The sequence below is a fragment of the Ovis canadensis genome, chromosome 22 (assembly GCF_042477335.2).
Source record: "Ovis canadensis isolate MfBH-ARS-UI-01 breed Bighorn chromosome 22, ARS-UI_OviCan_v2, whole genome shotgun sequence".
Taxonomy (NCBI): Eukaryota; Metazoa; Chordata; class Mammalia; order Artiodactyla; family Bovidae; genus Ovis; species Ovis canadensis.
The window spans coordinates 25923893-25941369 of NC_091266.1; the positions used below are offsets into that span (position 1 = coordinate 25923893).

General features: G+C 39.6%; 2 protein-coding genes across 2 annotated transcripts in view; one reads left to right on the top strand and one right to left on the bottom strand.

Annotated features, from left to right (window-relative positions):
* The window catches only part of LIPM (lipase family member M), a 28215-nt gene extending 20975 nt beyond the window's left edge, over nt 1–7240 (top strand). The window contains exons 7-9 of the mRNA XM_069567936.1: nt 2545–2616; nt 4001–4072; nt 6642–7240. Coding sequence (XP_069424037.1) covers nt 2545–2616; nt 4001–4072; nt 6642–6902 — 405 coding nt within the window. The 3' untranslated portion in view covers nt 6903–7240. The remainder of the gene's footprint in view (nt 1–2544; nt 2617–4000; nt 4073–6641) is intronic.
* A 222-nt stretch (nt 7241–7462) lies between these two features.
* ANKRD22 (ankyrin repeat domain 22) overlaps nt 7463–17477 on the bottom strand; it is a 31747-nt gene continuing 21732 nt past the window's right edge. The window contains exons 3-6 of the mRNA XM_069567941.1: nt 16880–16987; nt 13321–13398; nt 9887–9985; nt 7463–9624 (exon numbers count right to left, since the gene is read on the bottom strand). Coding sequence (XP_069424042.1) covers nt 9547–9624; nt 9887–9985; nt 13321–13398; nt 16880–16987 — 363 coding nt within the window. The 3' untranslated portion in view covers nt 7463–9546. The remainder of the gene's footprint in view (nt 9625–9886; nt 9986–13320; nt 13399–16879; nt 16988–17477) is intronic.

Sequence of the window (17477 nt, forward strand, 5' to 3'; positions counted from 1 at the left end):
TCTTCTTTTTACTCAGACTTTCCTGGTTTGTAGTTCAAGTTCTGTGATAGGCTGCCTGGGAGTTTCAGTCTGGCTAAGACAGCTTCCCAGGGCTTCCCAGGTGGTGTTAGTGGTAAAGAACTTGCCTGCCAATGCAGGAGATGTAAGAGACACAGGTTTGGTCCCTGGGTTGGGAAGATCCCCTGGTGGAGGGCATGGCAACCCACTCCAGTATTCATGCTTGGAGAATCCCGTAAACAGAGATGCCTGGCAGTTTATGGCCCATAGAATTGCAAAGAGTCAGACACAACTGAAGCAACTTAGCACACACAAGGCATAGCTACCATTTTGCAAGTATGACAGTGGGTTCCCCAGGAAGCATACTCTGAGATGGAGATTTGTGTGCAGAATGATTCAGGCTATGGCCTTGGGATAACAACACATAGGAAAGGGAAGGCAACAGGACTTGGTAGATCAAAAAAGTCCAACTGAGATGTAGCCTTAGTGGGAACCTCAGTTGACTGCCGGGAGCCAACATGAGGAATCCCGCCCGTAGCAAAGGTTATGAGGAAGGAAGCCAGACATACGCAAAGGCGTGATCTGACTTCAGGGGTTCCCCCTGGGTTTTCCTGAACATCTACCCCCAAAAACCAGAGTCTGCCTGCCTTATTGTACTGTGCTTTCCACTCTTCTGCCTCTAAAAGGAATTAACTTAGGGCTCCAGTTAACAGTCTCCTGCATATAAAAAGAATGTCTTGGCTTAAACCCCTTTGATAGCTTTCTAACTTACCTGACCGGTCTGCCCAGATTTTATAACTTGTGAATTGTTTATAGCCCCTCAATGGTGAGAGGCACAAAGCTTGAAGCATCTTAAAGATACAAAGCCTTTTTCTAAAGAGCTAAAAATTATATTGGTGACGGGTTTCACTGTTGAGTCAATGACTGCTTCCAGGCCTCCATATTCTTTATCTTTTAGGCACCTGAAGGATACTAATCAATGTAATTGGAATACAGAAAAAGGAATATAGTAGTTTTGACGTTAGCAACACTAGACTTTTGAGTTAATTACTTTTCTCTTTGTTATAAATCACTGCACTCCTTTTCCTTGTTATAAATTGTTATGTCCTTCCTATGTAAGAATGTAACTTTATTTAGTGTTTTCTGAGAGTGGCACCAGACTTTGGGAAGAACAACACTTTTAAGACAAATAAGTCTCTGGTTGACAAACCCTTATCAGAAAAGGGCTGTAAAATGTTAATTGGCCTTCTGGCCAGAAGATGATGTAAATCACCTAAGACTTGTATATACAACTAGGTATGCAGAGAGAAAGCCTGGTCTCGATAAGAGTCAGGGCTGCTGATGCTGCATAATTTTGTATTATCCATTGATCTCTATGTAAAATCAAAAGTATGTAAGGCCTTTCCGGACAAAAGAGGATGGGCAAGTCACTGGAAAGACTGGTTTCCCCCGTGTCTTCTTTTCTTACTCTATTTTCAGGCTGAATTCCCATCTGGGGCGTGGAGGCTTGCCATGTATACTTACATGCCCCAGCTTCTAAGACCCATGATAGAGGGAGCCCAAAGCGGGGCACCTTCCACTATTCAAACAGGCACCAGTGGCCTAACGTAGATGGTGCAAAGCTCTTGTCCTGAGGTTTTATTAGTTCTCCATGGAAACCAAGTTATTCAGCCTCTTTTCTCTACTAATTTTTCTACTATACTCTTTCTTCATAATCTCTTTTTATATTTCTAAATAAATAAGTTTTTCCTCGCCACGCCATCCCTGCTTCGAATTACCCTGGATCCACAAGGACTGGACCCCGGCAGTTGACCCTCTAGGGATCTGTAAAGATGGGATGATCCTTCAGAATTGTCCCAAGTTAGCATGAGAGGGCTGGGTCTTTATAACCCCCACATCAAATAGTCATTTAATGCAGACAGCAGCAGTCGTGGGGAGATGGGCAGTGCAGCTCTCTGCAGAGGGGACAGTTCCCCAAGGACACCAGACAGCAGAGGGCTATCTGTCAACAGTTGGAGGAACATGTTTTTAATTCCTGAAGATTGTTTTGCCTTTTTTTAATCAAAAATATGATGAACAGCTATCATTTGATAAGCATTTTATTGTATGTCAGGCTATTATTCCCTATAATAACCCTATGAGACAGGTATTATCAATATTCCCACTTTACAGATTAATAACCTGACATTTAGTGGATTAAGCTATGCTCTTAATTTCTCCTAAAAATTAAACAGCAGAAGTGAGATTTGAATGCAATCTCAGTTTTTGCGTCTTTATCCTTAATTACTTTAGGAAAACTTTTTAAAAGATAAAGTCAGATGTCTAATGAGAAGCTTTTCTCAGATGAAAAATTTAGGTGCCTGGGATAGGTTTAGGGACATTTTTAAATTATCTGCATATGTAGTTTTCTATTTCATGGATAAATGCTGAGACTTTAATGATGTTCCCTTTTCTGAGTTTGACACCCTGAAGATTTGATCTTAACAAGGTGCAAATCTTGTGAGTTTTTCCATTCATGTCCCACAAACTACTCATACTTTGTTACAGAGCCGAGCAAATGTCTATGTTGCTCATACTCCTTCAGGAACATCTGTGCAAAATATCCTGCACTGGAGCCAGGTAAGGATGCTGAATTTGTAGTCTTTGTTTAAGGTGTTTGTGCAGTTTGTCTGGAAAAGTCAACGCTCTTCGGACAGCCCAGGAGTTGTTTCACCTTTATTCCAAGATGACACGTGATTCTGCCAACACTATTTCAACTGTGAGTTTGATCTAGAACATTGAAACTTTTCAAAATATGGGAGGAAAGGATTGGCCCTAGGACATCTTTAGTAGACTTCTGAAAATGTGAATTCAGACGGTCCAGGTGAGACCTTCTCAGTCCCTAGCCACCTCAAAGATGAGACTGGAGATAGGCTTTTCCAGCAGGACGGCATGGTCAAAAAAAAAAATGCAAACGCAGGTCTAATTCCCCAAAGAGGTTTCCAGGGAAGTCCTTTGTGCTGCAGATTTCACCTGTAGCCGAGGAAGGAATGTCCTGATTAATAGTTACAGGAACTCTCTCTAGGCACAGTGTGGTGAGTTTGTTCTGCATTGGTTCAAGGAACAACATGACTGGTAATTATTCTTTCACATGTGAAGAAGCAACAAAACTGATATTGCTCATTAGAGATGATACTACAGAGTGACCCCAATTGGCTGTGGGAATAAAAATGCACATAGGACAGAGAGTTAGAACCTCACCAACCTTAGATTCTCACCTATTAAAAATACCCCTGGAGAAGGGAATGCCACCCACTCCAGTATTCTTGCCTGGAGAATTCCATGGAAGAGGAGCCTGGTGGACTCTAAAGTCCATGGGGCTGCAAAAGAGTCAGACATGACTGAGCAGCTAATGTATATACATATATACTAAAAATACTACTTTGTTTTTTAAAAATGAGAGACTTTTAACTCAACAAAAAGTTGTAATAGTGATGATGACATTAATAAATCATAAATATTGGTACTGTCCATTTTTCTAATTTAGAACCTAGTCAAATTGTTCTTCAAAGGTCATTGTTATATTTTAGTAGATGTGTGTGAGAGCAGGAGAAAGAGAGAGAGAAGAATGGGGAGAGGCATTTTATCATCAAAATCAAAGACTTCTAAACTGGATTAAGTGTTGGTCATCTTCTTCCAGAGTCACTACATTGCACAACTGTACGGGGTACTCTCCCACTGTAGGTTTGTGCAGGATATCCACCTACATAGACTATGATGGGAATACACTTCCCGGGGTTGTATAATATGGTGGTCAAGTTCTATAGCTCATTTTTCTTCCTGAAGGACCTTATTCTTATCTTTACAGTCTCCTGAAGATTATCCTGAAGTTGAATGGAAAGCAGCTTCAGGCTTTATTCTCTGCTTCCCTCATAACTGCAGATTTGGCAGCAGTTTCCACCCTTCCTCCCATCTTTACCCCTTAACACATTTGAATGCCATCTAAATTTTTGTTTCCTTTTAGGCAATGAATTCTGGGGAACTCCGGGCATTTGACTGGGGCAGTGAGACCAAAAATCTGGAAAAAGGAAATCAGGTAAGAAAATCAAATACCATCTGCTGAAAACATATCCTTTTGAAATGCATGAGAGAAAAGTTATCCTGGCAGTTTATTCTAGAAATGCAAATAAAGTACAAGAAATCAAGTAGAATAGAATACTACTCAGCCTTAAAAAAAAGAATGTAATAATGCCATTTGCAGCAATATGGATGCACCCAGAGATTATCACACTAAGTGAAGCATGTCAGAAAAAGAAAGAAAAATACCATATGTTATCACTTATATGTGGCATCTAAAATATGTCACGAATGAACTTATCTACAAAACAGACCTACAGACAAAGAGAACAGCAGACTTGTGGTTGCCAGGGCAGAGGGGTTAGGAGAGGGATTGACCTGAAGTTTGGGATTAGCAAATGCAAACTATTATATATAGGATAGATAAACAACAGCATCCTACTGTATAGCACAGAGGACTCTATTCAATATCTGGTGAATATAATTGAAAAGAAAATGAAAAAGAATATATATCTGAATCATTTTGCTGTACAGCAGAAATTAACACGACACTGTCAGTCAACTATGTGCATGGCATAAAATAAATTCTTAAAAAAGAATTCAAGTGGAAAGTAGTTCTGGTTCAACTTCACTTAAGAATGAGAAAATTTAAAGCTTTGACAAGAGATTTTTAGAAGTTAAAAAAAAACTGTTATAATGCTTAGGAGAACTTTTCTGGTAATGCTGCCTCTGTGAACAAGGGACTGGGCCTCTTAGGAGCAAGACTGGGTAGACAGTGAAGGGAAGGGTGTAGTCTGGTGGCTGCTAGAAAGATCTTTCAAGATTTAAAAACAACAATGACAACCAGAAAAAAATGACGATGGCAGGAGTGAGGTTGGTTCATGGTACAATAAAAGGAGTATTAATAACAAGTGAGAATTATTGCATTAGTTGGGCCTCTACCCTACAAAATTGTGTAATGATGGCTAGACTGCTTTAATTCTTCAGGCCTCAATCTGTTTCTCTTTAAAATGAAAATTATTAGACTAAGTAACTTTTAAGAATTCTCCCTGGTTACACTTTTAATGAATCTGTAATCTACAAGTGAAAAATATGAAAAAATATTACCCAAGAAAATGTGTGTGTGGTAAGTGCTATGGACTAAAATTTAAAGTAAAAGTAATGGGCATCAAACTTTTCTGAGCATAAAATCTCCACTGAAGTTTATTGGTTAGCTCATACATGAATGTAAACAGATATTGACCATGCAAACACAAAGCTGGAGGTAGCAGAATACACACACAGGTGAATCTCTCGAGAGTCTCACATCATACTTACCATCCATTTTTCTGTTACAGTCTAGATATAAAAGTATAGGAAACTGGAGAGGCCACCGCAGTGCCACTGAAGAGCAAACTCTCAATCACCAGTATCAGCTATATATTTTTAGATCCTTCTTGTTTCCTAAAATATATCTTTAGAGAAAGCATACCAGTTCCAAGGTATATTTAATTAATCAATATTTAAGGTCATGAGTTAGAAAGCGAAGCATGCAAAATAGGTGACAGAAAATGTCATGGAAAGAAAAACACACATACCAAAAGGTGTTATTACACAAAAAGATATCACAGAAGCACACAGCCTTAGAGCCAGTCCTGATATTCAGTTCAACCTTTTCACCTGTTAGATGAGAAAAACATATTATAGGTTCCATAGACTATTACAACCTTTCACATCTAGTTACTCTTTAAAAAGTGGATCTGACCTCAAACGTGGATGAAGACCATACACATATGTCTTATTATAACTCACAGTATCAGATGCTGTACCTTCAAATTCTTAAAAGCCACAAAGAGAAATAAAGACTCCCAGGATTGGAGTCCTGGGTCCAGGGTGGATTTTCTGAGAAGTGGGCGTGGACATTTCTGTTGAGAGTTCTCATTGTTTATTAACATCAAGGGCTCTCAGCCAGCCAAACTGATCTGGTAGTTCTGTTTGAATAAGAGAAGATCTCAAGAACTAGGAATCCTAGATATCCTTTCTCTGGGTGATGGGCGACTAGAGCAGGGGTCTAATTCTCACCACTTCTGGGTTCAAACTCCCTAAGTTTCTGTGCCATTGGCTTCCCCATGTTTCTGGAGACACAGAACAGAAAACCCCTGTGAACAGCCAAGTCCTTCTAGGTAGGTTCCATCCTCTTCCCTTTCTCTGTAGACTCTCTTCAATCTGACCTCACGAAATGTTGTGAAATTATCTTTGAAAAAAACAGGAGTATTATCTTTTAAAGGCAATTTATATATTAAATATTTACTAATAGGAAGGGAAAGAATTGAACGTGCAGTGCCAAAGGGGCTAGGCAACTGAGATGTTTTCTCATTTAACTTGGTAAATTGTTCCAGGCATCATCCACGTTTTGCAGATGAAGAAACCGAGGTTAAATGAGCTTAAGCAGGAGTTGGAGTGGAAACTCTTAATGAAGTTTTGAATGGCTCCAGTGCCCATGCACTTTCATCACAACACAGAGCACATTCACTGTGTTTATTAGAAAAGTAGATTATGAGTTTGGAAGTCCAAATGTTGTACAGTTAAAAACGATTTCTTTTCTCTAGCCAACTCCCGTAAGGTACAGAGTTAGAGACATGACAGTTCCTACGGCAATGTGGACCGGGGGTCAGGACTGGCTTTCAAATCCGGAGGATGTGAGAACACTGCTCTCCGAGGTGACCAACCTCATCTACCATAAGAACATTCCTGAATGGGCTCACGTGGATTTCATCTGGGGTCTGGATGCTCCTCACCGTATGTACAATGAAATTGTACATCTGATGAAACAGGAAGAAGTTCCCTTTCCTGGGGAGCTATCAGTGTAAGCTTGTGAAGCATCTGTTACTAACTAGTCTTAGGAAAAACCTTATGAATGATAGGGCCAAGAATGAAAGATATTAAAGATTTTCAGCATTGGAAACCCACCATATTAGTTAAAGGGAGGGCAGACATTAGGGTTAAGATTGTACTCATTTCTTCAGATTTTTGCATTTGAGGCTAAAACTGACATTTAATTTTTTCAGTTAATTGAACTGCTCATTGGGTAAACACAGTTTTCATGTTCTATTGTGTATTCTGTCATCTTGAAAGGTAGGTTTTAGCTGACAGCTAGGAATTATCTAGTCATTCTCTACATCATTCAAATAAACTTCCCTAAAACTTTTGTTCATGTCTATGAGCCATATTTTTGGAGCAATAAAATAAAATGATGAACTGGAGTCAGAGGTCTTGAATCTCCAGATGGTTGCTGAATTTGAAAAAATAAGCTAGATGTTTTTACCTTATTGCTACAGAGACATAACACTACCTCAGGAAGCCAAATTGCTTTAACCAAAAAAGAAAAATCAATGTACAGTATAGATGAAAAGGCCAAGATTCATAGCTGAGAGTCAAAGAAGATTATCTTCTAGGATATTTATGAGTTTTTCCAATAAAGTATGCGTGTGTATTTCAGTACCTAGATTCTAGCTCAAGCTTCTTTGATAATTTACAGGTTGTTGCTAGGAGACCTACTGGCTACAAATGTCCAGCCCAGTTTTCTGCCTTCAAAAGTTAAATACCAGGAAGAAAGTTTTAAAAATATCATGAACATAATACAACATGTTTTGATCTTAACAGAGATACTGTTATTAGACTACCATACCCAGTTCAGTTCAGTTCAGTTGCTCAGTTGTGTCCGACTCTTTGCGACCACATGGACTGCAGCACACCAGGCCTCCCTGTCCATTGCCAATTCCCGGAGTTCACTCAAACTCATATCCATTGAGTCAGTGATGCCATCCAACCATCTCATCCTCTGCCGTCCCCGTCTCCTCCTGCCCTCAATCTTTCCCAGCATCAGAGTCTTTTCAAGTGAGTCAGTTCTTCACATCAGGTGGCCAAAGTATTGGAGTTTCAGCTTCAACATCATTCCTTCCAAAGAAATCCCCCAGGGCTGATCTCCTTCAGAATGGATTGGTTGGATCTCCTTGCAGTTCAAGGGACTCTCAAGACTTTTCTCCAACACCACAGTTCAAAAGCATCAATTCTTCAGCGCTCAGCTTTCTTTATAAGCCAACTCTCACACCCATATATGAATACTGGAAAAACCATAGCCTTGACTAGATGGACCTTTGTTGGCAAAGTAACTCGTTTATAAATCTGGATTTATTTCTTTAGGAAATTGTTCAATTTTCACACAGTTTCAAAGACAACAGTTATGAATTACATGATATGGTGATTTTGCAGAACTCTGACACCAAACCAAAGGCATACTGGCAATTTGTTGGAAGTTTCACTTTTTTGTTTTTAAATCTTCAAAGTCACCTTATAACTCAGTTCAATGTGAATGGATCTTAGATAATGTAGTAAGAGACATTTAAGGGCTTCAGAATCTATATCTACACACAACTACTTCCCTCACAAAGTATGTACTTAAGGAACTGTGCAGAGTTCAATAAATTTTCCTGGATTTTATTTTTTTGTTAGACCTTTGTTCTGTTTGGAGATGGTAAACCTTTCATTCTTAGACTGCATTTGTTTCTACACACTGTGTAGTCCATGGATAAAAATAATTAAGATGCAGTCTTGCTTTGCAAAATTCAATTATTTTTAAATGTGCTTATTTCTGTTCTGTCTCACTGACAAAGAACTTGAGACAGATATTTCAATGTTCACTATCTCTCTTCTAGAAGTTTAATCCAGACTCCACCTCATCACATAGTTCTTTCTTGTAAAGAATTATTTTATTCAAATAATTTACAATATTTTTATTTTATCAATAAAAATTACACTGACAAGGTAACTGCCCTGCATTCACAAGAGAATCATAAAAATATTTTTGAACAAACAACCTGATAGTCACATAATCACGTTTGAAATCAAGACGGCTCTAATTTGTAAACTGATAGCAAAACATCTCGAGATGTGCTGGTACACTGGCTCTTTGTAAGGGAAAAAAAAAAGCTGACTGGAAGCATTTGCCAATATCTGTGGTTGACAACTGATACATGATTTTGTTGAAGTTGGAATATTTACATAAAAATCTCTAAACCTACACACATACATATACCATTCTGTACAAATATATATGCTTGATTCTTTGTCTTATTACTCAAAGGAGCCTCAGAGGAACAGTTTATCTCTTGGGGCAGGATACGGACGGGACATCCTCTTTATAAGAGCAGTGCAACTGAAAAGAGAGAAGAACACTGATCCTTTCCTTCAGGAGAAATTGACTTTGAAACACCAACTTTTTTTGACTGATGTGGAGAGTCCAACATCTTTAGTGTCTCTCTGAAAAGGATTGTGACCACAATGAACTCCACTGAGCAAAAGACATTAGAAATACAAAGCTCTTCAAAAATGTTACCCATGGCAACCAACCTTATCCCCATACCACGGGGGTCTCCAGAGTGAGTGGTCTGCAGACCCATAGTCCAAGATTGAGACACAATCCAGGCCTAACTTCTTCATATGAGATCGCAAAGATTATGATGCTTTCCTTAGCATTAATTCAATCTGGGAAAATTTTAATCTCTGTGCAATATCCAGGGAAGTCTCACCATGCTGAGAAGAAAAAGAAACTGTAGTTATCGCCAAGAAAGTCAAATGTCACTGCAAAGGCTCTAGTAAACAGTTTAGTGTGACTGACTCACAGGCTTGGCAAGGGCTTTGAATGCCACTGGGTTCTAACTTTAATGGGATAACTTGATTCCTTAATAACTTGCTATTAACAACTTCAGGGGCAATTTATTTATGTCAACACAAGGCCAACGTTAGAAGGCGATGCTGCTGGAAGGACCTCAGACCGTGGTCCACAGATCCTTACCTTATTCTTTATCATGGGGTTTGCATGGGCTTCAAGGAGCAGAGGAATGAGAGTCTGGTTCTTCATTTCACAGGCATAGTGTAGCGCAGTGCAGCCATACTGAAACGCAAAAGACCAACACTGCAATGGACCCATCGGAACCCTTACACACTGAGCATGTGGCTTCTTTAGCACACATTTTTTCATAGTTTGTCTTGTACAGCTAAGCCAAGCCAACAGTCTGCAAACCATCCACGTGCAATTACATTTCCTGTGCTCAAAACGTCTGTACTGCCTCGGTGTGTATATTACCAACAGCCTGTAAGTCATCCATATCTTCCCTTGTTTTCTGTTCCACTAAACAAACTCCGCTTATAAAAGGCTGATGCTGAACTATCCCAAGGTTTCTTTCTACAGTTCTGGACAATCACCACCTTGATTATGTTACCATCTTTTCTCTTAAAAAGTTCCCAAGTTTTTACAAATATCATCCTTTATGGTTCATAATCAAAACCCCTCCAGTCTGAAGAAGGTTGCTGGTGCTCAGATGTTATAGCACACCTACGAAATCAGTGTTGGTCCACATAGTCATTGCCCATCCTTGCTTTGTTGTAGCTTATATTATGTATTATACAATAGCAGACCTACTAGATGGGTCTAATTTAAAACACTAGCTGACAGTCAAAGGAAATTTATAGCTGAGATATTCATGCCCAAAATTTTGTCTTTTAAGAAGCTGCCAAATAACTATGATTTTGAATAATAATATTCAAGAAGTGAAGAAATAGTATGCTTGACTGTCAAGACTAATAAAATTGACTCTGGATCTTATTCCCCAGAAATTCCTCTAAGATCGTAGGAAATAATGCTGCAATCATTTATTTTTTATTAAATGATAACATGTTAAATGAAGATCTGGATCTGAGTTTTTCCATATGAAATAAATAGGATCTAATTACCTAAAAATGCAATATACTACATTACTTAGATTTGGAAAAGGGGCCTTAATATTCAGATGGTTTTTGAAAAATAGTGATGAAAGAGAGTGTCTGCATGTGTGTGCTTGTGTGTATGCAGAAATGTGATTTTCTATCCAGAGATGGAGAGAGACATAGATAATGAGAAAAATGTGCTAGGGAAATTTCAGTCATAGGCAAAGTTTTAAACCTTTTTTAAGGGAAATTAAGTTTGCAATTATTATTATGAACACATTTTTAAAAATAGATACACTCTCTGTTGACTCATTTATATACATCCTTGGTGTAGCATGTTGAAAATCATCAACTACTAAGTTAGAAACTAAAAAGCTCTGGATGAAATGATCTTTCAAGACATTCCACGTGCTTTACATATTTTTAGTTATATAAATAACACTGCTGCTGCTGCTGCTAAGTCGCCACAGTCGTGTCCAACTCTGTGCGACTCCATAGACGGCAGCCCATCAGGCTCCCCCGTCCCTGGGATTCTCCAGGCAAGAACACTGGAGTGGGTTGCCATTTCCTTCTCCAATGCATGAAAGTGAAGAGTGAAAGTGAAGTCGCTCAGTCGCGTCCGACTCTTAGCGACTCCATGGACTGCAGCCTACCAGGCTCCTCAGTCAGTGGGATTTTCCAGGCAAGAGTAATGGAGTGGGCTGCCATTGCCTTCTCCAACAAATAACACTAAATAAGCAGAATCTTGAATTAGACAAGACATCAGAAGTCATCCAATAAAGTCTCTAACCGCAAGTGGTTAGATAATACTTAAAGCAAAAACTATTTAAAAAAGAAAAAAAAATTCACTTTTGAATTTAAATAAGAAGACCAATCAATACCTGCAACAAATATTTTAGGCTTTTTAAACATCTTACTTAATACATTTCAAAGTTATCTAAGAAAATGATGATGCACAGTCTAGCCAAATTAATCCAAAAATTCTACCCTAAATAAAAGGGAAAACATTCATTTCATAAATGTATTCTCTTGGGCATTCTCCTACTATATCTCTCTTTCTCTTTCTCTCTCTCTCTCTCTCTCTCTCTCTCTCTCTCTCTCTCACACACACACACACACACACACACACACACAGAGTGTTACCTCCATTTAAACAATACCAATATAACCAAAACTAAAATTACAATAATGCAAACAGGGGTGGGGACATTTTCTCTATCACAGAAAAATGGTAATAGACACGCACACACACAGATGTACACAGCATAAAATACACAGCATGGATGTACAAGCATGGATCATAAAGAAAACCTAAGAATATTGGTTGTCTTAGGATCAAATTTCAACTTGCGTGCCCTTTCAATAAAGAACTGGGAATCAAAGTTTCATTTTACTAATATAAGCAAAATTTCATGCCAGTAAACTTTTGATCCCTATATTATCATGTAAGAGAAGATGAGTACAAGGGTATGGGGCAAAAGGAGAATTCAAAATCTTATATTTAAACAGGAAGAAAGTAGCTTACACTGCTTCTGTTATCACTGTCTTTACTGTCATTTGGGTTTCTCTTTGCCCTTTGCCCTTATTTTTCCTTAGTTTGCAGTTGGGGACCTTCTCACCAGTGGGTTGGGGTTTTGGCTGCAACAGCTGTTAGGATTCATTGAGCCCTTACTGTGTGCCAGTCACTCTGCTCAGTGCCTCACATGAAGAGCCTTGTAAGAACTAGTGATGTCCTCATCTTACCACCCAAGAGTCAGGCAAGTTTAAAACTTGCCACAACTCGCATACGTAAAAACTGGCAAGGGATCTGTCAGTTTACGCACAGACATTGGGATCCCAGCTTAACTTCTGAGAATGGAATTTTGTAATCAGAGCCTCCATTTTCATTACCTTCCCACTACTGGTGGAGCAGTTCTCTTAAAAATGTCCTGTATTCAATAAAAGTATTAATCCAGTGAGTTCAGTGGCAATCTCAAGGTTGCCTGACACAGTAAAAAGGAAGAAGAAAAAGGAGGGCAGGAGGGAGCGAGGCAAAGAAGGAGGGCGGGAAGAAGAAAGGCAAGAAAGGAGGAAGGAGCAGCTAAATGTTCAAGTGTTTCACAAAATAAAAAACAAGCAATTTATAGATGACAAGTATCGTTGCTGTTTAGTTGCTAAGTCATGTCTGACTCTTTCGAGACAAGTATGCTACCCATACAGAGAAGGCGATGGCACCCCACTCCAGTACTCTTGCCTGGAAAATCCCATGGATGGAGGAGCCTGGTGGGCTGCAGCCCATGGGGTCACTACGAGTTGGACACGACTGAGCGACTTCACTTTCGCGTTTCACTTTCATGCATTGGAGAAGGAAATGGCAACCCCCTCTGGTGTTCTTGCTTGGAGAATCCCAGGGGTGGGGGAGCCTGGTGGGCTGCCATCTCTGGGGTCACACAGAGTCGGACACGACTGAAGCGACTTAGCAGCATACTACCCATAAATGCCATTTTGAATGTTATTTCAAAGTGACTAAAAATGTAAGCTTACACAGTCTGTGGCATTAACTTCGACACCAGCATTAAGCAGCTTCCGTACAAGAGCCTCATTCTGCTTCGTCTTTGACACCTGTTACAACAGCAAGCACAAGAAGAACAAGAGAGGGTTATTTACAAACATGGTCTCCATCTTATATCTGGAATATTCCCATCAGTAGGCTCTATTTTAATCCCAACATCCCGTTGCATCTCTGTATCATTCTTAAATTCTCCCCACTTCCCCCCTGCCCCCCCATAACAACTAGGGAAAGCCATGGTTGTCAGAGTGTAATCCTGGAGTAGCAGCATCAGCATCTGGGGACCTAGAAATGCAAAATCTAGAGCGCCATGCCAGACCCACCAAATGCTACTGAGGTTGGAGTCCAGTGACCTGTCTTTCTTTTCCTCACTCAAAACCTTTCTATAACATCCCATTGTTCTGGGGACAAAAGCAAAATCTTCAGCCTGTGGCAATCCCCATATATTCTGCCCTCCACGTACAGCCTCAGCCATCTCAACCACAGCCCCCAGCTCACCTTGCTCCAGCCACATTGGCCTCTGTTAATCTTTCATCCCCACAGGCTCCGCTGTGCCATAGAAGAGTTGCACTGACTGTTTCTTCTGCCTAGAAGCCTCCTCTCTTTCTTCTTTGCCTGGTAAATATCTCACCCTATGCCCCTCTTCCTCCAGCAGGCTTTCTCTGACCTACCTGTCCAGGCAACATCCCTCTCCATTGACCACCTCTGTGTACCAACTACCTCATGAGAGTTTCATAAGTTTCTTTCACTGTTTGATTGAGTGACTCATTCTTCACTACCATCTAACTCTCATGAGGACAAGGATCAAACCTGTTTGGTGCATCATTGTATTGCTAATACCCATCACCATGTCTGGCACATAAAAGGTTTATAATTAAAAAGGTGAATGATTGAAAACATGAATGAAATTAACTAGGCTCCTCAGAAATCCACCTTTCCTGCCTAGTCTTCTGAGATTCTGGGGGACACTTTGAGCATCCCCCACCATTCCACTGTGTAGGGAGCATGGCTGTCCCTATTCAAGTGGGCGTGTCCTGGAGTTAAGCCCCTTTATCATTTAGGAAGCTCCATCCAGCTGTCTTCTCTTTGCAGTTCCCTCCCACCTCAATATCTGCCTTTCTCCTCCTGTCCTCTAATGAAACACAGTCCTTTCTGATCCCTTCCCAGATTATTTCCTCTCATGTCATTTATTCCTTATGCATCATAAATTTACAACTTCAGTTCAGTTCAGTTGCTCAGTCATGTCTGACTCTTTGTGACCCCATGAACTGCAGCACACCAGGCCTCCCTGTCCATCACCAACTCCCAGAATTCACTCAAACTCATGTCCATCAAGTCAGTGATGCCATCCAGCCATCTCATCCTCGGTCGTCCCCTTCTCCTCTTGTCCCCAATCCCTCCCAGCATCAGGGTCTTTTCCAATGAGTCAACTCTTCACATCAGGTGGCCAAAGTATTGGAGTTTCAGCTTCAGCACCAAAGAACACCCAGGACTGATCTCCTTTAGGATGGACTGGTTGGATCTCCTTGCAGTCCAAGAGACTCTCAAGAGTCTTGTCCAACACCACAGTTCAAAAGCATCAATTCTTCAGCGCTCAGCTTTCTTCACAGTCCAGCTCTCACATCCATACATGACCGCTGGAAAAACCATAGCCTGGACTAGACAGAACTTTGTTGGCAAAGTAATATCTCTGCTTTTCAATATGCATCAGAGGGCAGACACACTGAAACCATAATCACAGAAAACTAGCCAATCTGATCACATGGACCACAAGCTTGTCTATCTCAATGAAACTAAGCCATGCCATGTGGGCCACCCAAGATGGGAGGGTCATGGTGGAGAGGTCTGACAGAATGTGGTCCACTGGAGAAGGCAATGGCAAACCACTTCAGTTTTCTTGCCTTGAGAACCCCATGAATAGTATGAAAAGACAAAATGATAGGATACTGAAAGAGGAACTCCTTGGGTCAGTAGGTGCCCAATATTCTACTGGAGATCAGTGGAGAAATAACTCCAGAAAGAATGAAGGGATGGAGCCAGAGAAAAAACAATACCCAGTTGTAGATGTGACTGGTGATAGAAGCAAGGTCCAAAGCTGTAAAAGAGCAATATTGCATAGGAACCTGGAATGTCAGGTCCATGAATCAAAGCAGATTGGAAGTGGTCAAACAGGAGATGGCAAGACTGAACATCAACATTCTAGGAATCAGCAAACTAAAACGGACTGGAATGGGTGAATTTAACTCAGATGACCATTATATCCACAACTTCAGGCCCCATGAATTAATATAATACATATACAATCAGAGCTGACTTATTCACTGTAATTCATCTTTTTTGCCCAGGCTCCAGCTTTAAACATTGCACCATTTTAGAGTGCAAGTTTGTGTGTCAACAAATTCTGAAACAGCCTGAGCAATCCTAGTTGAGACTTTTTCTTCATAATCTCTAAAAAGGCTTGGAAGTGAATGGCAGATTCTGCTCCCCCCACACACACACCAAAACTACAAATATTTGAATGCTGTAGACTAAATATACATTTTTAAGAACTTTTTGAGAGTATAAACAGATTATATGTTTGTCAGTGAATTATAGTTTTCCTGCTCTCTCATAAATCCAAGTATCAGAATCAATGTTACCATATTTAATTATAGTTCTTCAAAATTTATAACATTTAATTACTCAAGGTGATAATCACATTGCCTACCAGCAGAGTTTGTTCTGGAGCTTATGTTGACAAGAATAACTAACAGCCATACTCTATTAGCAAGAAGGGAAGGGAGTTGGTCACTTAACTGAAATGAATTGCATATATGTTGAGTCATCTCTCAAACGTGGAACTTGCCAAAAGAGGAACCAGATGGGAAAAAGTGAATGAGTTAGTGCAAATCTGCCATTCTATTTGGGAAAAAAACTCAAGCTTCATTCTCTACTCATAATAGGATTGTATTCATATACCAACTGCATCTTTCTTTATGCAAGCAGATTATTGCACTCCAAAGCTTCCTTCAAGCATGAATAAATCTACCAAGGGGAAAGGTGGGCTTCAAATTCTCTGTAAAGATCTCTTATGTTTGTCAGCTTCTGATGCAAATCTCCTGGGATCTGTTTTTTAATTCACACCAGGGTGAGTCCTAAAAGTCAGAAACTCAGAAAGATATGTACAGACTTACACTCTCCTTACAAAAAAAAAAAAAAGAGAGAGAGAGAGAGAGAGAAAATAAACAGTAGGAAGGGGATTTTTTTAATATTTAGAAGTTTTGCTTTTCCTTCAGAAGATTCGTAATCAAAATTAATTTATTTTTCCAAACAAACATTGTATAGATTATTTTATCATTGATTGATTGACCTGGGTTCCTTTCTTCTTGCTTTATTTCAGTCATAGCATTGCATATATGTTGGTAATGCCCTTTATAGAATACAAACCAAGAGCTTATTTTTGTTACCATTTATTTACATCTCACCAGTGTAGCAAATCTTAATGACTCATGTTGACGAACTCTTACTCACTTATCTCATGAGTATTGTACTCACCATGAGGAAATACCCAATAAGCAGGACAGGCATTAAGAGGATAATGAGTAGATAATCAAAGAAGGTAAATCTTTTCTTCACGGCATAATGCAAGCAGGTTCTCTGTTTCTAAAAAATTCATAAAAGGACTCTTTATTAGTAAAACACTTTTTCAAAATTCAGATATTTAAATTATAATATCAAAAAATTTAGTCTGTGATTTTTATTTTTGTGGTACCCATGGCACCCTTTTCTGAAGAGTACATCTAACAAATAAACCCCGTTTGCCATTGACCAGAATATTGAACACAGTAAGTCTAAAGGAAAAGTTGGGCCACAGAAGAAGACAGTAAATAAAATGTACATTTTACAAATTATCAGAAGATGGATTATCGCACTCTGTTTGGGGGGAAAATGCATTGAGATATAAACAAAGGACTGAATTTAGTATGAAAATCTATAGTTAGTCCTTAATCTGGGCTTTCCTGGTGGCTCAGCAATAAAGAAATCACCTGCAATGCGGGAGGTGCAGGTTTGAGACTTGGGTTTGATCCCTGAGTCGGGAAGATTCCCTGAATGAAGGCATGGCAACCCACTCTAGCATTCTTGTCTGGAGAAT